The sequence below is a fragment of the Pangasianodon hypophthalmus genome, chromosome 21 (genome assembly GCF_027358585.1).
Source record: "Pangasianodon hypophthalmus isolate fPanHyp1 chromosome 21, fPanHyp1.pri, whole genome shotgun sequence".
In the NCBI taxonomy this organism is placed as follows: domain Eukaryota; kingdom Metazoa; phylum Chordata; class Actinopteri; order Siluriformes; family Pangasiidae; genus Pangasianodon; species Pangasianodon hypophthalmus.
Genome location: NC_069730.1, coordinates 20,464,351 through 20,483,271, shown reverse-complemented (window position 1 = coordinate 20,483,271; position 18,921 = coordinate 20,464,351). Strand labels below are relative to the sequence as shown.

Sequence of the window (18,921 nt, the reverse complement as noted above, 5' to 3'; positions counted from 1 at the left end):
CTTGGCCCCTTTTGCCATCCATGTGTCGCATAGCCACGGCCATTACGTTGATTTCGTTTTCAGAATGCACACCATATGACACGAAAAGTTGCAGTGAAACGAAATCACTGAAACAGTGACAGGATCTTAGAAAAATGGCCAAATCAACTGACCCAAAGTGTGAAATATCAAGTTCTTTTCTTTTCTCATGAAGCTCTACATAAATTGTACATTCCTGCCTCGTATTTTCCCGATAATCATAAAGGATTTCGAGACGCACTGTTAGCGTGATATTAACGTGAAGTCAGGCAAGTATGCATGATAATAGATAGCAGTAGCAACATGGTCAAAGCGCTGACATGAAACAATTGGACATCCCTTCCATGTGTAAGCATCATGGTCTGTAAATACAGTTTGGTGATTTCCCTGCTCAGACACGCCTACTAAACCTGGTAGTTAACTAATTAACTGAAGATGAATCAGGAGTGTTAGAGCAGGAAATCTGCCAAAGTATCTCAGATGGCTTTGCTTGTGCACTACTGGTTGAAACAAGTATTTTTTTTTTGTAAATATCGTGATAAATATCATATATCGCCCACATGTTTAAAAAAATATAGAGATGCTGTTTTTTTGCCCATATCACCCAGCTGTACCTTGTACCAATACACAACAACTCTGAATTTTATTTACTTATTTTTTTTAAAGATCTGTCAAGGAGAACATAGCTTGATAGGCAGTCATAGCTTCTGCAAATCCACGATCCTCGATCTCTCCATCCACGTCATTGTCGAAAAAAAAAAAAAACCGGTGCATATTGTGTAAGATTCACATGCAAGTCTGTAGTGTAAGCTTGAACTGCACACTTCACTGTGATAAAAAAAAAACTAAACTTAATACTCAAGCAACTCCTTAAACCATAGTTAACAGGTACAGCGAAGCTTTTACTTTCCCGCTCAGAAAATAATTCAAAAAGTGTTCAAAAATGTTTCGTGTCACTTTGAAACATTACTTATGTGCAACCGGGACTAAAACAGCTTAAATAAACATTCAAAACTTACTTTAAAACAGAGCTGGATATCGGTTTCCACATAATTTGCACATAGATTCCACAAAAACTTATATTTATTTTAAAAATAAGTTTAAAATGTAATGAACTCACCTAAATGAAGATTATGGAATTCATTTATACCTTTTTTTTTTTTTTTTTTTTTTTTTTTTTACCTCAGACATATGATTTTTCTCACAAATTATTCGAACACACAGACAGACATACAGCATGTTGTTAGCTACCTCTGATAGATATTTAAATAGTCTAGAACGAGTTCTCAGACAAATCAGAGGCAGAGTTTGTTAGCTGCTCACTCCTCCATCGCAAGGCCCTTCAGAGAGTTGTGAGAACAGCTGAAGTCATCATCGGCAACAAACTTCCATCCCTTCAGGACATCTTTCATCTGCGATGTCTGAGGAAGGCCCAAAAAAAATCACAACTGACCCTAGTCACCCAGCACAAGTTCTCAAACTGCCATCAGGCAGGCGATACCAGAGCATTCAGTCCAGAACCAGCAGGCTGAAAAACAGCTTCTACCTGCAGGCTATCAGAACCCTCAATAAACTGTAAAAACTCTCTAAAATTGCACTATTATCCCCTTCATATCATATCAAAGACTACAAAAACATCATTTTGAATCTTGCATACTTTGCACAACGACATTACACTACCTCAAAGCTAAATCTGCACCTCCACCTTGCACCTGCACCTTATTTTTTATTTTTGCACCTTTTTTTTTTTCTTACTTTTTATTGTTATTGTATTGTATTGTGAATCTCTTGTAATCATTATTCTACATTTCTGTCTCTTAAATTTCTGTCTTGCTTGCCCCTTTAGTATTTATTTCTGTTGTTATTATTGTACTGCTGTAGACTGCCTAAGCCTCACAAAAAGCATTTCAATGTACATTGTCACTCACACTTGTATATATGACAAATAAACTTGAAACTTGAAACTTATCATCACAAAAATCACTTAAGTCTGAATTTCTGAGTCTCTTCATCCATAATTTCAGTTTCTGCTTCCACCTCCTTGCTTTCCTCTGAACGTATCTGTGGTAATAATAGTCGTTTTCCTCTGGTGATCCATCCTGCTTATTTATTTTATGGTTATTTTGTTCATTGTTTTAAAATAATTAATTGTTTTGATTTGTGTCCTCGTGCTGTTTTTAATTTTTTATTTTTTCATTTTTACAGGGTTAGAACTTTGAGCTGCCTTTTAATGTATAAAAGTTGAGGATCATGATTATTATTAATAATTTTTATTAGTAACTTGAAGTTAAAAATAGGACAAAATAACGCAGCTCTTCATGTTACCGAGAAACCGCAAAAAAAGAAGCAGCGTAAACGCCTCTGTCCTGAAGACGTCGGAAAACTTAAAGCTACAGCTTTACCTCTGACTGTTACAAAGCGCTGACACTGGAGACTCCTTCCATAAATGTTGAATAAACATCTCCTTACAGAAAACTTCACCATATAAATGGGGAAAGTGCACCATACAAGTCCCTGTGAATGAGCTGTTACTATAGAAATGATAACGTATTAGAACGAGCACATTAATTATTATATTTATTGTTATAGGAAATTAATCAACGCCTTCTGACCAATCAGAATCGAGAATTCAACAGCACCGTAGGGTAAATCAAAGATACCATATCATGATACCTGAAGACATTTCTGCAGTGTAAGATATGTATGATAATATTTAGGTTTGCTAGGAAACTTCTGGGAAAAGTCTTAACATTCAGTGAGCTTCTTCCAATTAGAGATTGTAACGGTTATAAAAATACTACTGATACCTGCATTAGCTCCGAAAAATGACATATTTTATCATTACATATTCTTCAGTCCTGATGAGGAGTCTCTTGAAATGGTGATGATTTTGGCTCAATCCCAAACAGCTCGCTATTTATAGGAAAACTAGGGCACTACATATGCTGTGGAAGTTCAGCTGATACTTTATTTAGTGCACTTATGGTGTAGTTTATTTGCTGTCACTGGGGTTGTAATATCATAAGAGTCATATGCAAATAATTCTGAAAAATTACAAAATCTCCAATATCGTCAAAAGAACCGTCTCTTTATAATTTCATAATTATTAGTTAAACTATTAAATTTTATGTGTGTGTGTGTGTGTGTGTGTGTGTAAATAAGTGATGTTTACAGAGAGGGAAATGGACTTTGAAACTGGAATTTCCAAAAAGAAAAAAAGAAAGAAAGAAAAAAAGCTTCCCATTGGACATATAGTGCACTACAAAAAAGTGTAGAAGCTCCTTATTTTAAACCCTATGTAGTGCACTTATATAGTGAATTTTACGTCAATTAGGATTGAGCCCACACCTTCTTTGCTGTTAGCCTCAGCCCCGTCAGCTCTAGCCTCCCTGTGAAGGCACACTGACACAGGGTCTGCTGCGTCCAGGAGTCCAGCATGAAGCTCTCTGTCATCGGTGTCGTCCTAGGATGCCTCGGTAATGCAGTAAATTTTATATAAATTATTTTTAATTTTGGAATAATTATAAATGCTGTGGTTGACTCTAAATTGTAAAGTGGAGGTATTTTGAGATCAGTATGCTTTTTGATATATCAAATATATACAAATATATAAAATGTTCATTTGTAATTGGTTGCAAAACAAGACACTGCTAAGACCACTCTATGAACCGTTATAATCATCTGCTCCTATTGCATTATTTTCATTGCTAATGATTTGCTCTGAACTTTCAGCTCTTGCATTGTGTAATATCGACTGTGTACACATGTACAGCTCAGACCACTGCACCAAAAAACTAAAATCCACATAAATCTGACATTCTGTCAGGTTCTGATTAGGATTAGATTAGATTAGATTAGATTAGATTAGATTAGAATTTCACACATTGCCTACAATATACTACAAAGAAAAAGCACTAAAATGTTTTTTTTTTATATAGAAAGGATGTATTTGTCATTTAAAGCAAATGATCATGTTTATAAGTTTCATGATTTATTGGAAAGCTCGTCTAAAATTTAAATGTCAAGCTCATTATTATATTTGTTTTCCACAATGTAAGTAATTTCTTGTCGTTTCAGGTTTAGCGAAGGCTGCGCCCATGGATCCAAGAATCAGATGGTGCTTAAAGTCAGAGCAGGAGGCTCAAAAATGCAGACAGCTCGCCTCAAAATCAGATTTGCTGAGTTGTGTGAAGCGTGAAGGATCTATGGAATGCATCAAAGCCATCAAGGTAAAATATATGCATACTTTCTCTCTGACTCACTTTCAGTAACCGCTTTATCCTGATCATGGTCAGGGTGGAGCCGGAGTCTATCCCGGGAACACACTCTGTGTGAGCTGCCAGTACATTGCAGGGCACCACAACACTCTCAAACACTCTCAAACATTCATTCACACTTCTGCGCAATTAATCTTAACTAATCCACCCACTGGCATGTTTTTGGGAGGTATGAGGAACCCCACATGAATACAGGGACAAGAATATGCACAGAAACATCACACAGTCGCCCGAGCTCAGGTGGATAGGAGGAATGAAATAGAACCACAGATACAACGTTCATTCCTAACAATGCTGTAAAATTGTATAAATCCTAAATTCATTAAATTCTGGGAATGTGTTTTATCAGAAAGGTGAAGCAGATGCCATCACTCTGGATGGAGGAGAGATCTACACAGCCGGCCTCGCACCCCATAACCTTCACCCCATCATCGCAGAACATTACGGCACAGGTAGTCTCTTTACAATAATTTTAAAACTTAAAAAGAATGATAAAAGCCTGTGTGTCAATTAAAATCTTTTACATCTTTTTATCAGTAGTCTTTATGAAAATAATTGAGTATGTCACCACCTCCTGTTGCCTGTTTTCAAAAAAAAAAAAAAACAACTAACAAATGGAAATCAACTGCTGATGTAAATTGATGAACTTGTTTCAGATGAAGAGACGTGCTACTACGCTGTAGCTGTAGCAAAGAAAGGCACTAATTTTGGCTTCAATGAACTTCGTGGTAAGAAGACTTGTCACACTGGTTTGGGGCAAACTGCAGGCTGGAACATCCCCATCGGCACTCTCGTCTCAACTGGACAAATTAAATGGGCAGGCATCGAGGACAAACCTGTGGAAGAGGGTGAGACACTCTTTCATTTTCCCAGAATCCCAGGTGCTTATTTCCTCTAATGTGCATCTGTCTGTTTTGCAGCGGTGAAGGAATTATTCCCAGCCAGTTGTGTGCCTGGAGCAATCAATAGATTGAGACTGTGCGAGCTGTGTAAAGGCGACTGCTCACGCTCTCACAAGGAGCCGTATTATGGTCACGATGGAGCTTTCCAGTAAGAACATCATCAGAGGTGCCAACATTGCTAATATGAAAATCCTAGCTGGCTGCAAGGAAAAAAAACAGAATGTTACCACAAAAAAACTAGTGCTGACAGTATAAACTGTAGAACTGTGCATTGGTTCTGGTGGATGTGATTTTGGAGACAATGTAGAGATACTAACACTGTTTGCCTTCGTGTTTTCTATTGGCCGAACAAAGTTCAGCTGTGGCTGGGAGTTAAGGTAGCAAAATTGACCATGCTGTCTAGGTGTGAGGGACATCCTGTCTCTGCCCTGTCAATCACAGCGACACTAGTCAACCGCGAGCATCTGTGTGCTCAAGTATGCGGAAGAGGGAAGATAGCGATTCCGTCCGAGTTTGTTTCCAACCCACCATGGTTGATAGCTGTTGTGTGATGGGGGAGGGCTTGTTGGTGGGTGAGAATTGACCAAATTGGGAGAGAAGGATCCTCCCAAAAAATAGACCAAGTTTGGGCAAAGCGAAAGTAACTGCTAGCAAGAGCAAAAGTGTATCCTGTGTCCTTTCCCATGCAGTGAACTGTCTTTTCCTTCATGTGAATTTTATTCCCATTTGGTCTGCCTGCATAAAAAGAAGAACAATTATTTAACCACCTCCTGTATTGCCATAGCAAGGGGTCAAAATCGTAAATGCTACCGTACATCTTAGTGCCGTTGCCTCACTAGCCTTCCGTCACATTTTCACCTTTGTCTTTGGTCCTGCTAAGATATGATATTAATATTCACTCTCATCACTTTACAGACGAGTCACCAAAGTTGCCTGGAATCAAGCTACTTTAGCATAAACTTTAACGTAAATAGTGGCAGCCGCCCACATGTGTGTCATGCATTTTAAGTTGAATCTTTTTCAGATGAATCTTTATGTTTCCCCAAACTGTGGACATAACCCTTTTCTTTTCTGTTCCTGCAGGTGCCTGAAGGGTGGAGCTGGAGATGTCGCCTTTGTGAACCACTTCACAGTGCTTAGTAAGATTCTAAGAACTAATACGAAAATTTCATAGCATCATAACTGCCTTACCTTTTATCACATTTTACTGCTGTTAGAAAGAGAGTCTGTATGAGGAGAAATATGATGATATTCATTATGAATATTTTTAGCTGGCGATAAGGCCAACTATGAGCTGCTGTGCAAAGACGGCTCCCGGAAAAGCGTTGATGAGTTTAAAACCTGCAACCTGGCTCAAGTTCCTGCCGATGCTGTGGTTAGTCGCAAAGACAAAGAACTGGCCAACCGCATCTTTGACGTTCTTGACAAACTCAAGGTATGTGATGGGATAAATGACATAAATGTTCTGTTTTATATACATTATGAAAGCTTGCAATTTCATACTCTTATATAGTACACTAATATATGGAATCATCACGTTAAAAAGTCAAATAAAAATTAAAACACATAAAAAAAAAAATAAAAAAAAAAAATAATAATATTTCCACAATGTGAAATGTTTAATGTTAGCCTATTTAAGATTTTAAGGAATACTTAAAGCAAATAATTTATGTTGAAGTGAAATCAAGCTATAAAAATTCATTGGTGTCATAGGAGTATACTTAGAACATATCTTACTTTCAAAATTTTAATTTTAATCATTTTTATTTGGACCATTCTTCCTCATTTTTCTGTGTATTGCATATGAATTTAATAATCTTTGTCCTTCTCAATGTAAGAAGAAATACTATACAAGAATATTAAGATTTTTAAAAAGAATAATTTATGGTGCATTTTATAGTTTGGAAAATTTAATATATAAGAATGATGGTTTCATATGATTTTGTATAGATTTTAGTTTAATCTCGAATTTGTTTCTAGACGATCATCATGTTGCCATTATCACCTAAAGCTATAATCTGTTTAAGGTGTAATGTGTATCGTGTGTATTAAGAAACTCTGTTGTGTCATAGTATCTGTTTTTATGTGACCTAAAAAAGTCACGCCCTTACAGACAATATTATCAGTATTAATGCTAGATAGAAACACCTAGCAGTGTGTGTTCTGAAATTCACCATGAATAAACTAAAGTAACTAGATAATAAACTGAATGTGAATTTGATGCTAAGTCTGTTTCACAGGACAAAGGTCTCTTCTCTTCTGAGGGCTTCTCTGCAAAAAACCTAATGTTCAAAGACTCGACAAAAGGGCTGCTGAAGCTGCCGGAGAGCACAGACTCTTTCCTGTACCTAGGAGAAGAGTATGTAGCTACTAGCCATGCCCTTACAAAAGGTAACACACAAACACTAACAGGTGCTGCACAACACTTTGTATTAAAAATACTGTATTTCTTGTAATTGACTTTGAGGTTGATGCATGTACTTTGTTTACAATTTGGATTAGCAGATAATAAACTGGGATAGATTTATACCAAGTTTGGCCAAGAAGCTGTTAACCCAATCTGGCAACCCAATTTATCAGAATATCTGCTCCACAGGGTTCAGCACAGGCAGCAAATCTCAAGAGATTACTTGGTGCACTGTGGGTCATGCTGAGAAAAATAAATGTGACATGTGGACCTTCATGAGCGTGGACGATCAGAGGAACATCAGGATCGAATGCCAGTATGGCACCACTGTCGATGACTGCATCAGCAAGATCATGGTAATGCGAGATAACAAGTCTCATATCTCATTTGTATCACATTAATGTGAAATTGACATTGGCACAATCTTTCTGTCTGCAGCGTAAAGAAGCTGATGCGATGGCAGTCGATGGCGGACAGGTGTATTCTGCTGGGAAGTGTGGTCTGGTGGTGGCCATGGTGGAAGAGTATAACAATGAATGTGAGCAAAATCATGTTGGCCTGATGTCCAAATTAATCATGTTTGGAAAATAATCATTCATAGAAATGCTACCAAATTACAAAGCATAAAGCATCATGTTTTATTAAAAGTTTTAATCACAGCTATACTGTATATTAGATCATGTAATATAAGTTCAACTAATTATCCAATTCTGGTTTTTTTTTCTCCCCCAACAGCAAAGTGTGATTTTGGATCTGGTAGGTGAAATCCATTTTCATTCATATTCTCTATATCCTGGATTAGCTATATAAATAGAGTCATGCATTTTGTGTTAATAAGGGCATCAGTAAAATGCAGGAGCAGCTTTAGACCATAGATTTGATTGATGCGAGACATTAACAATGACATAACATCAAACAAAAATTAGATTGAGAGGATATCGCACTTGACTTCTATCGCACTATCGCACTATATAGTGAATTTTTAGAGTAACCAGTAATAGGCAATTTGGCAACCCTGTTTTTAATTAATCCTGTCCTTTGTATCTCCCCCAAGCACGGGGCAGCGTGATGGCTGCCCCAATGGGCCCTTTATTGGGGCTTGTTAGAGTTCCCATTTTTGAATACTAGGTGCAATAATAACCGTGTGGAAGCTAAATAGGGAAATAAGTTTCTTATTCGTAAAAGAGATCATTAGTATTTCAGTGGAATTTAAAATGTATGGAGTTGAGGATGGAGAATGAGGACTTTATGAAGATTAACATTTTTGAACAGGTGGGGCTCGGCATCACCTGATTCTGTGGATGAGCCGCCACTGGTGAATTGTTGTCTCAAAGTAAGATCAGCAAACCTGGATATAACTAGAGCAACAACAGAAACCACTAGGTGCTAGGGGCGAGGGAAGACAGAGTACTCGCTGCTGATTTTCTGAGGTGCAGAGACATTGACCAGGGGAATGAGGGCCTGGGGTTGGAAAATCTCAGGAGTGACACTGGACTTGATCAGGAGGTCCAACACATTCCTGTAAGGGATCCATAATCTCTTTCTCTGTCATCTACAGTTCTGTGCAAAAGTCTTAGGCACATGTAAAGAAATGCTGTAGAGTAAAGACGCCTTCAAAAATAAAGAAACTAAATGTTTCTACATTAAAAAAATCCTATAAAGAGCAGTAAACAGTAATAAATGAAACAAAGTCAATATTTAATGTGACGATCCTTCACTTTAAAATAAATAAAGCAGTATCTGAGGTGCAGTGTGTGCAGTTTTATAAGGAAATGAGCTGGAAGTGTTACTGAGCATCTTGCAGAAGCAGCCACAGTTCTTCTGGAGACTTTGACTGTCGACTCGCTTCTTATTTCTGCAGCGAAACCCAGCAGCCTTCATTATGTTTTTATCTGAAAAGTGTCTCTTATGGAATCTGCTGCTTTCTTTACTGACATACAAACATTTTTCTGGAACATTTTATTTTGTTTGGAATCTAAAATGTTTTTGTACTGAATCAATAATGTAGAAGTCAGAAAATAAACATCTATAACAAAGTTTGTACTAAAAAAAATAGGGTACCTAAGACTTTTGCACAGTGCTGTATATTTCCAAGTCCAGCAGATACAGGACCTCTCGCAGCAAATGGCTCCCTGGACTGGGATTTCTGTCTCCAAATGGCTCTCTCCAGATGTACAAAGGCTCAGATCTTTCTGGAACCTCCTCTCTGCAAGGGATAAAGTGTGGCTGGTAGCAGAGAATGCACAGAAAGGGTATTAGTTCGGTAGACAAGTGCTTTAAAGGGTTCAATTAATGTAACTGCAAAGATACCAGCCAAGTTCCTGGTTCAGTCTCTCCACTTGGCCAGTAGACTCTGGCCAGGTAACCAGAGATAAGGATTACATTATGGACTGATGCTCCATTAATGCTCTCCACAATTGGGATTTAAATTGCGTGCCTCTGTATGAGATGTAGTCCTATCTGTGTTATTTCACGCTCCCTTCAGCAGATACCTCGTCCTATTACGCTGTGGCTGTAGTGCGAGCGGACTCCAGTGTGACCTGGGAAACACTGATAGGCAAGAAGTCATGTCACACCGGTTTGGGACGTACAGCAGGCTGGAACATTCCCATGGGTCTCCTTCATGAGGACACCAAAGAGTGTGATTTCTGTGAGTCAACTCAGAGTTTGGTATGAAGAGCATGCTGAATCTTCACGTGTTCATTTCTGTCTTTTTTTCTTTCATAGCAAAGTACTTCAGTGAAAGCTGTGCACCTGGTGCAGATCCAGAATCAAATCTGTGTAAACTGTGTAAGGGTGCTGAAGGTATCAGGAGGATAGTGGACAAATGCAAAGCCAGCACTGCAGAGCGCTATTATGGCTACGCTGGAGCCTTCAGGTACGATTCACATCAATCCACATAAGAATGATTGCAAGCAGTGCCGCAACTAGCACTTACGTATTATTTAAAGTGATCTCAAGACATAAGGGCTACCTAGCTAACTCACTCATGCTAAAACAATCTGAGAGTAGCACCAATGAAAAAAAAAAAGAAAGAAATGAATGAATCCCATTTTTCAACATGAATTAAGTCCCTTGTTATGTCAAGACAGATTCTTCATTTACCTGCTAGACGGAAACTTAGCTAGCTAGCCTAGAAGATTGTTGCAATGAAGATCTTCAGCTGGGACACATGAACAACTCACCTTTCTTTATTTAGTCTTTCAACAACTGATGATTAAAGCCTTATGTGGAACATACATTAATGTTTAGACTCCTCTAGTTTGGGACTCATCAATTTTGGTCATTCTATGGAATCAAAGAAGGATCTGGAATAGCATGATGGCCATTTCCATGGTTGTAATAAGCTTAGGTGTGAGAATTAAGCTATAGAGAAGCTATCAATCGCCACCAAAATTAGTTGTATCATCATTAGATGGAGGTAAATCTGTGATAAAGTCTTTATTAATTTGAGAGCAGGTCCTCTATGGGACTAGTAAGCGTTTAAGGATATCCACTTGGGTCCGAGGCCACCGTCTTGTCTCATTGATCGCCTGACTAACACTCAATTTTTGACCCAAAACACCAATTCATATTAGCTTAAATGATGGGCTAATAACTCTCCAGCAATCCTATAGAACCTAAAATGTCTTATTATAGGTCTAAAAGGTTGTTTCAGTGAGATTACTGCTGAAATGGAGTTTGAGTGTTTGTGTCGTGCAGGTGTTTGGCTGAAGGTGCTGGTGACGTGGCCTTTGTTAAGCACAGCACTGTAGCGGAAAACACGGACGGTGAGTCAGAACTTGAATAAATATTAACGTTTAAGAGCCATGTTCAAGTCAAAACTGACATCCGAATTAACAAAGTGAGATAGAAAGACATACTATCTCACTAACTCACAAATGAATTCACTTGTTCTAGTCCAAGTGTTTCTACAATTTGGGAGATTATATTCATAAAATGTGTTTTTCTCTAAGGAGATGTGTTCAATAATTAAGGAATAAAACACTGCGTGTGTGTTACAGTAAAATACTGAGTGATGGGGTGGTGTGATGAAGTGGACTTACTGTTACCACCCCAAAGTTGATTATTTTCCTATAACAATAAGTCCTCAAGTGTTTCATTCCTCTTATACGACAATGTTTAACCTATGAAAGAAGATCATTTTGGGCTCCTAAGTGGTGCAACAGAAACGCATTCACCCTGTCATCCGGAGAGTACAAGTCTGAATTCTGATGATGCAACAGCTACCCGTGGCACTCTCTCTCTCTCTCTCTCTCTCTCTCTCTCTCTCCCTCCTCTGGCCAATCACAGCGATCCAATCATGTTGGGCAGATAGCACTTTCCTCCGTGTGTGTTACGCCACACTGTGATACAGCATGAGCAGCAGTTCGTAAAGATGTTACTAGATGTTAAGCACGGATTGGCCAAGAATAAATTAGGGAGAAAATCTGGGCTGAAATAAAAAGAATGATGTCATACTTTTTATCCATTTATAGTTGCATTTATTGTTGCAGAGTGACCGCAAAACAAGTTCGTTCCTGTTCTTACTCACGTTATAGCAGCTATAAACAGTCGTTCCCTCACCAACTTCTCTTTTTAACATCTCTCTTAAAAACATTATTAAAAGTGTAATATGTCCTCAGCTTCATATTCATGAAGAATTCTGCATCTCTCTCCAGGTAATGGACCAGCGTGGGCTAAAGCTTTCAAATCATCAGACTTCAAGCTCATCTGTCCTGGGGGCTCTGCTGAAATTACTGAGTATAAGAAGTGTCATTTAGCCAAAGTTCCAGCTCACGCCGTCATCACTCATCCAGAGAAACGTGATGACGTGGTGTCGTTCCTCAAGGATCAGCAGGTGAATTAAAAAAAAAATCCTCATTTAATCCATGTTCGGATCAGGTTTTATTTCTTTGAAAAGAGCATTTAAACAGGGAAATTCATGCAGATCCAACTCCCTGAGACTGACTTTTTTTTTCCTTTTCTTTCTGTATTTCAGGCAGCTCTCATTCCAGCTCATTCCAGCTCTTGGTTCATGTTTAACATGTTCAAGTCTGAGGGCAATCAAAATTTACTCTTTAAGGACTCTACTAAATGCCTCCAAGAAGTTCCACCAGGACAAAACTACAGGGAATTCCTGGGTAAAGAATATATAACAACGATAGACTCGCTGCGAGAGTGTGCCAGCAGCAAGACAGGTAGGAATGCCAAAAAATCAAAAATGCGTATTTAACAGTAGAGTCTACAGAAGGAACAATATGACATCTGCTTATCTGTAATATAATGACCCAAACACAGGATCTCTCTTCTTTCTTTTTTTCCTTCACAGAACTGGAGAAGGCCTGTACCATCCACTCCTGCCAAAAGAAAATCTAGATGCCCCAGTTTGTCTCAGACATTCTGTCCTGCATTTACTTTTGTGCGTGAAGCCAACTGTAGGCAACTTTCTCACCTGTTTACAATTAATCTGTCGTTGATGTAATTGGAAAAAAATACATCTTGTTTTTACTGGTTTTCTATTTATTTTCACAAAACCGTCTACAAAAGAGAGATTGGATTGGTAATGCAAATATGTACAAACATTACCAAACACATATCAAACACTAAGTATGTGATCTCTGCCGAAAAATTGGGTCTGTGTATCCATAATCCATGCATGACCATTGCTTCTAAAAACAGAAAAAGAGAAATCCATCATTCCGATGGTGGGAATTAATTCATATAGGATTTCTTCTTTCCAGTGGTGAGACACGTCCTAGTTATCGCCAGGAGTAAAGTGACGAAACTTAGGTACAAATTCATCTATATTCTTGAAACTCTGTGACCACCTGAATTAAATATTATACTTTAAACATTCACTACATTTTAATATCAGTATATTTTACCTCTCACAGCTTCAAAAGCACTTTGCTTTGCAAAGCTGGTGAAGAAAAAAAAAAGAAATGTGTGTACCTTGTTTTTGGTGGTTGGTTGGGGAAACTTTCTTACACTCCACTATTATTATTCCTGTGGTTCCAGAATACCACAGATCCCACTAATTTCTCCTAGCCTCAGGTGATACATCCTTTGGTTGGTTAATAGTCCAGTACCTGCTTCCAGAGGTGGACCAGATGTTTGGTCTGGAAGATGGTGTCACTGAACTCAGTGTTCATGGCTTGCTAGAAGGACGTATGAGCCTTGTGGAGCACAAAAGTCCATACCCAGTATTACTGGACACCATCTTGGGTCTGGTATGAGGACATCTTGCCAGTAGCCCTCACCACTCCATCACCCTGGATTTACACACACAGCATCTCTTGGGTATAACGACCCTACCACGATGCCAAGAACTTGTCAGGGCCATGAGATCATCACCAGGCTGGAATCTGAGCCGGTTGTATTCTCACTTCTGCTGCTGCTGCTGCCAGACCTTATCCCACCCTCAGTGCTTCTGGCAAAATAATAGCTTGAAAGTTTGTGGAGGTGTAAGGCACTTCATGGACTTTAAATAGCACATATGAGAGGAGGACTTCTTGACCACCATGCTTTGGTGTAGGTGTTTAAGTATCTGAAACAGTTTACCATTCTGTCCGTTTGCAGATGGAGTTGCACTTTGATAAATTCGGTCATTAGTTGGGACATGAAGGCCATGCAGCGTGGAAAAGAAGGTAGCGTTGCGGTCTCACAGCTCCAGGGTACCTGGTTCCGTCCTGAGCTCAGGTTACTGTGTATGGGGGATTTCGCTTGTTCTGACCATGTCTGCATGGGTTTTCTATTGGTTCTCTGGTTTCCTCCCAAAAACATGCCAATAGGTGTTTTGGCTACACTAAATTGCCCCTAGGTGTGAATGAGTGGGGCTCTGTGATGGACTGGTGTCCCATCCATTGTGTATTCCCTGGATCCACCACCACCCTGACCACAGACATTCTACCATCTCAGGGTCTTATGTGGCGTAATGAACCAACATCAAGATATGTATGTGTTATCCCAGGTGTAAATTGGCAGGTTTACCTTCGAGCTTGGTAGCAACCTACAGCTTGGTCCAATTCAACTACAATAAACTGTGTCCTGTAGTGGCAGAGAAGGTGATCATCAATGTGTGCCTAGTTAGTGTGGATGGTTTGTTCACTTTCAGGGCCTTCTCCATGGTCCACCAAGAGAACCACCTGAGCCATGGTGTAGTTGTATGAGGTGCGGTGAGTCAAAGCCGAGTTCTGGTCTAGGATTGATACCATGTCCCTGTCCCCTGGCCTCTTCGTGTTTATTAAGATGGAGAAGATGTCCTGGGTGTTGCTGTGTGCACGGCCCACTGGGAAGGTTCTAAAAGAAGTAAGCATGATCATGCTTCTTGGTTCCACCAGCATCAGGACCCTGGTTACACAAGTTCCCGTCATTGTAACTACCTTGGTGCTGAAAGCTAAAGCCAGGTTTTCTTCCCGACATCGAGTGCCAGGTCTATATACATCCTGCCATGGATACATGAAGAGCTGCAAGGTGCCAGTCCTCCCACAGGGATGGTACAACATTTCCAACAGAATTTTAATTGTGGTGACCTCCTTCTGCTAGCAGTGGTGGCTTCTCCACGCTCCATGGTTTCCAGACTCCCCACTCAGAATGGGCCAGATTTCCAAAGGCATGGAAAGCGATCCATAGATACCTTCTCTGCCACTTCATCAGGACGAAGCTTGTTGGGTTGTAGCCAGCGTTAAGGTGACGTTAAGGTGACGTTAAGGTGACATTAAGGTGCTGCCTCAGATCTTGGTATAGAAGGTTGTTGAGTGTGACACTAACTTTATTTGTGCTGTTCTAACCACAAACCTGGTGATCAGAATCCTAATAATGCATTAATTTATTAATAATCAGAGATTTCACTCAGAGCTTCAGGCAGAAGATGTTTGCTCGGTTGCATTCAGCGTACAGTGTGAGCAAATTTGATAACAATTAAACAATTAAAATTAGTCTCGTAGTTACACAAAGTTCTCTCTCTTGCTGCTTATCAATATTCCAATATTTCCTCCTTTTCTTGTTTACGTGGTGAGGAGTGGCCAATTTATTACAACATTAATAAACATCCAGGGTCTGTTTATGAATATTAATGAATTTTAACCAGATTGACAGAAAAGATGCAAAACTGGAGAGGTAGAAATACCTAGACATCAACAGTAGAACAGAATGCCTACCATTAAACATGTGTAGCACCTTTAGAACAAAAAAAAAACCCTGGAATATTAATTTAAAAAAAAAAACAACAACATGCAAATCATTCAGTTACTTCATTTATTATTATTATTTTTTATTTCTGTACCCTCTTTTTTTTTTTTTGCTAGTTTTGTTTTTCTTTTGTTTCTTACTTGCTGTTTGTTTTTGTCCTGTTCGATGTGGTTGTTGTTTATATTATTAAACAGTATTTAAATTTTAAAAAATGACACACACACACACACACACACATGAAGATAAAGAAGACACCTAGAAGTGTGCAGTTTGTGTGTGTATGTGTTTATTTTTTTTTAAATACGTGTGTCAGTGACAAACTGTTTAAACTCACTGACCACTTTAGCATGTGTACACACCACACACGTTTGTCACTTAGATGCTCAGCGCGAAGTCTTGCCACCCTTCTAACATTCACACACTCATCAGTGGATCACGGATCATCGCAGGAGCTCCACGCAGCAGATATACAGCCACTGGGACGGTGGTTTATTCTCGGTACAGCAGTGACGTAGTTTGGCTGGAACGTTGCTCGTGATGGCAGAGGTTACGCCTGGCATGTTTGTTTGAGCTGCTGATGTGTGGCATTTGTTATAAAGCTATTTTTACTTTGTAATTACAGTCTTCTTATTACGCATTTAGCTGTTGTGTGAAATAAAATACAACTGAAACTTGAAACTGAGTTATTTTGGGATGTAGTTATTTATAATGAGTGGTGTCGAGGTTATAAATGTAACATCAGCAGGAAAACATTTCGCACAACACTGGCAGGACTGCTCCTATTTATTTATTTATTTATTTATTCATTTATTTATTTATTTCAAATTTCATATTTATCATATCACTGTTTTGCTGTCAGTTTCCAGAATTTAAGCACAAATAAAACACCGACAGCGGCAATTTATTTACATTTACATCACGTGATTATACAGAAACGTGTTAAACATAAACCGAGTTATAAACGATTAAATCCGAAAAGAGCCGAATTCGGCCCGATTCAATATGGAGGACGCGATGACGTGATGACGTATTGGGGTGGCGGAACCCCCCCCCCCCCCCCTCACCCCACCCACCTCTAACCCGGAAGTGCCCATGTGACTTCGTTAACCTGACCCAAGTAACCCGGAAGTACACGTTGCGGCTTATTAAGACGCTTTACTTCATTTCCCACCCGCTTTCTGACAAATCCCGCCCTGCTGCTCCAGGATTGGCTGAGAGAGCAGATGACGAGGAGCACGCTGATTGGACAGTTTTTCTAAACGGACATATTGTTAGATGTTCAAATGATTTTCTAAAAACCTTCAACAGAACTGTAGAAATCAAAGTGTTTTTATTGTAATAATAATAATAATAATAATAATTATTATTATTATTTTTAAATTTAATTCAATTAAATATTTAATTGCAGTGTTTATATTATTCTATATTACCTTTGGTTTCTGCGCCATTTATTTATTTATTTATTTGTTTATTACATGATAAATATATTTATCTATTCTTGCTTGTTTGGAAACTGTTTTAAATAGGTCTTATTTATTTATTTATTTATTTATTACTGTAAATCTTAGTAAATATATCTTGTTTAATATTTGTCTGATATTTTCATTTATTATATAAATATATAATATTGTATCTGCTGCAAATTTCAGTAATTTATTTCAGTATTTTGTAATATTTTATTAATTTTTTATGATCAAGTTCTTTATTCTTTTTTTATGTTGATTTTTATTTTATTTAATTTTGTAGTAGTCAGCTATATTATCTAATTTTATTATAATATATTATAATAAATTATATTATTATATTTGCTTAAAAATCTCACCTATTTTATTATTTTCTAATATTCTGATTTATATATTATATATAATATAATTATAAATATCTGTATTTATGTTGATTATATTACATTTGTTGTAAGAATCTCAGCTATTTTATTAATACTTAGTAATATTTTAAATATTTAAAAAAATATATTTTTTATATTTTTGTTTGATGTTTATTTTTATTTTATGCTGTTTCTATTTCTTATTTTTCTTATTATATTAATTGTAAATTTCAGTAATTGTATTTCGTTACTATCTAATACTTTTACTTACAATTTTACTTTATGATTTTACTTATAATCATGTTATTTACTTTTATGTTGTTTTTATTTCTTATTTTTTTTACTATTCAGTATTTGAGAACAGTCACCTAATTGTATTATATTATATCATATATTTTTGTTTTATGTTTTTTTATTTCTTATTTTTATTATACTATAAAGAATTAATTGTAAATTTATTAAAAATGTATTAATTGTAAATTTCAGTAATTGTATTTTGTTAATGCATAACATTTTTTGTTTACTTATTTACTCATCATCATTGTATTTATTTAAATATTTATTCATTTATTTATTATTTCCGTGTTTGAAAGCGGTCGTCTTTATTGTCCAATCAGAGCGTGACCCGCTAGCCAATCCCAGCGCAGGGGGCGGGGCCTGTCTGAATGCGGGTGGGATTAGGACACAGCAGCGGGCCGGTGCGGTGTGAGTGTGTGTGTGAGAGTGTGTATGTGGGACTGAAGGGGAGCGAATGGCTGGTGAAGAGCTCGGTGTTTAATCAGAGCAGCGCGCTTCAGTTTCCCGGTGAATCCGACACCATCCGCGCCTTAAACATGGACCTCCAGTCCAGAGGCTCGCTCTGGAGGCATCCGACATGTTTGTAGCGACTTCTGAAAACTGAATTGATCCATTTTTTTTTTTTTGTATTAAAAAAAAAAGAAGAAGAAGAAGCAGCAGCTCCTGCACGCTAGTGGGGGATTTAAACTGAGAGCGCCAGCAGGGCTGAAGGCAGCCGTTTCCTCCCCGCTGTAACTGCGACCGCTTCCGCCTGCCGCCGGTTCACACGCGCGCACAGAAACAGAACGACTCGGTTCTAGCGCGTGCTCACACCTGCCGAGACGCACCGGTGAGTAAACCCTGTCTCTCACCTAGCCCGAGCTGAGTGCTAGCTTAGATTAGCCTAGCCTAGCTTAGCTTCGCTGTCCTCATGAGGGCCAGGTGGGCCCTGACTGACTGCTGCAGCTCTCCTCCTCCTCCTCTGTGTCTCAGCTCATCATTTTAACTTCTCCTGCGCTCCTCATCACCACACTGACGCCGCGC

The 18,921-nt window shown here is 38.3% G+C and overlaps 2 protein-coding genes across 10 annotated transcripts in view; both read left to right on the top strand.

Annotated features, from left to right (window-relative positions):
* The first annotated feature begins 3,340 nt into the window (after window positions 1–3,340).
* LOC113546384 (serotransferrin-2-like) lies at window positions 3,341–16,454 on the top strand. Of its 2 annotated transcripts, none has more exons than XM_026946206.3 (17): window positions 3,341–3,494; window positions 4,096–4,247; window positions 4,645–4,747; window positions 4,952–5,143; window positions 5,216–5,345; window positions 6,281–6,336; window positions 6,469–6,632; window positions 7,438–7,588; window positions 7,794–7,960; window positions 8,043–8,142; window positions 8,340–8,360; window positions 10,093–10,254; window positions 10,332–10,482; window positions 11,307–11,374; window positions 12,266–12,444; window positions 12,586–12,784; window positions 12,916–16,454. In XM_026946206.3, exons 1-17 carry the CDS (start codon window positions 3,455–3,457, stop codon window positions 12,960–12,962), a joined length of 2,082 nt encoding a protein of 693 aa, XP_026802007.2. In that variant the 5' UTR covers window positions 3,341–3,454; the 3' UTR covers window positions 12,963–16,454. The 2 variants fall into 2 exon arrangements, with proteins under 2 accessions (XP_026802007.2, XP_026802006.2); XM_026946205.3 differs by having other exon boundaries at window positions 10,090–10,254.
* A 1,842-nt stretch (window positions 16,455–18,296) lies between these two features.
* Window positions 18,297–18,921, top strand: part of eif4g1a (eukaryotic translation initiation factor 4 gamma, 1a) — a 34,118-nt gene continuing 33,493 nt past the window's right edge. For 7 of the 8 annotated variants that reach the window (XM_053227470.1, XM_053227468.1, XM_053227467.1 and 4 more), the window contains exon 1: window positions 18,297–18,727. The gene's annotated coding sequence lies outside the window, so the exon portion shown is untranslated. The remainder of the gene's footprint in view (window positions 18,728–18,921) is intronic. The other variant, XM_053227469.1, reaches the window with a different exon arrangement.

Coding starts and splice junctions, on each gene's coding strand:
- LOC113546384 (XM_026946205.3), top strand. CDS start 3,455: ATGAAGCTCTCTGTCATCGGTGTCGTCCTAGGATGCCTCG. Junction 4,248..4,644: donor AATGCATCAAAGCCATCAAG/GTAAAATATATG, acceptor GTGTTTTATCAG/AAAGGTGAAGCAGATGCCAT. Junction 10,483..11,306: donor GGCTACGCTGGAGCCTTCAG/GTACGATTCACA, acceptor TGTGTCGTGCAG/GTGTTTGGCTGAAGGTGCTG.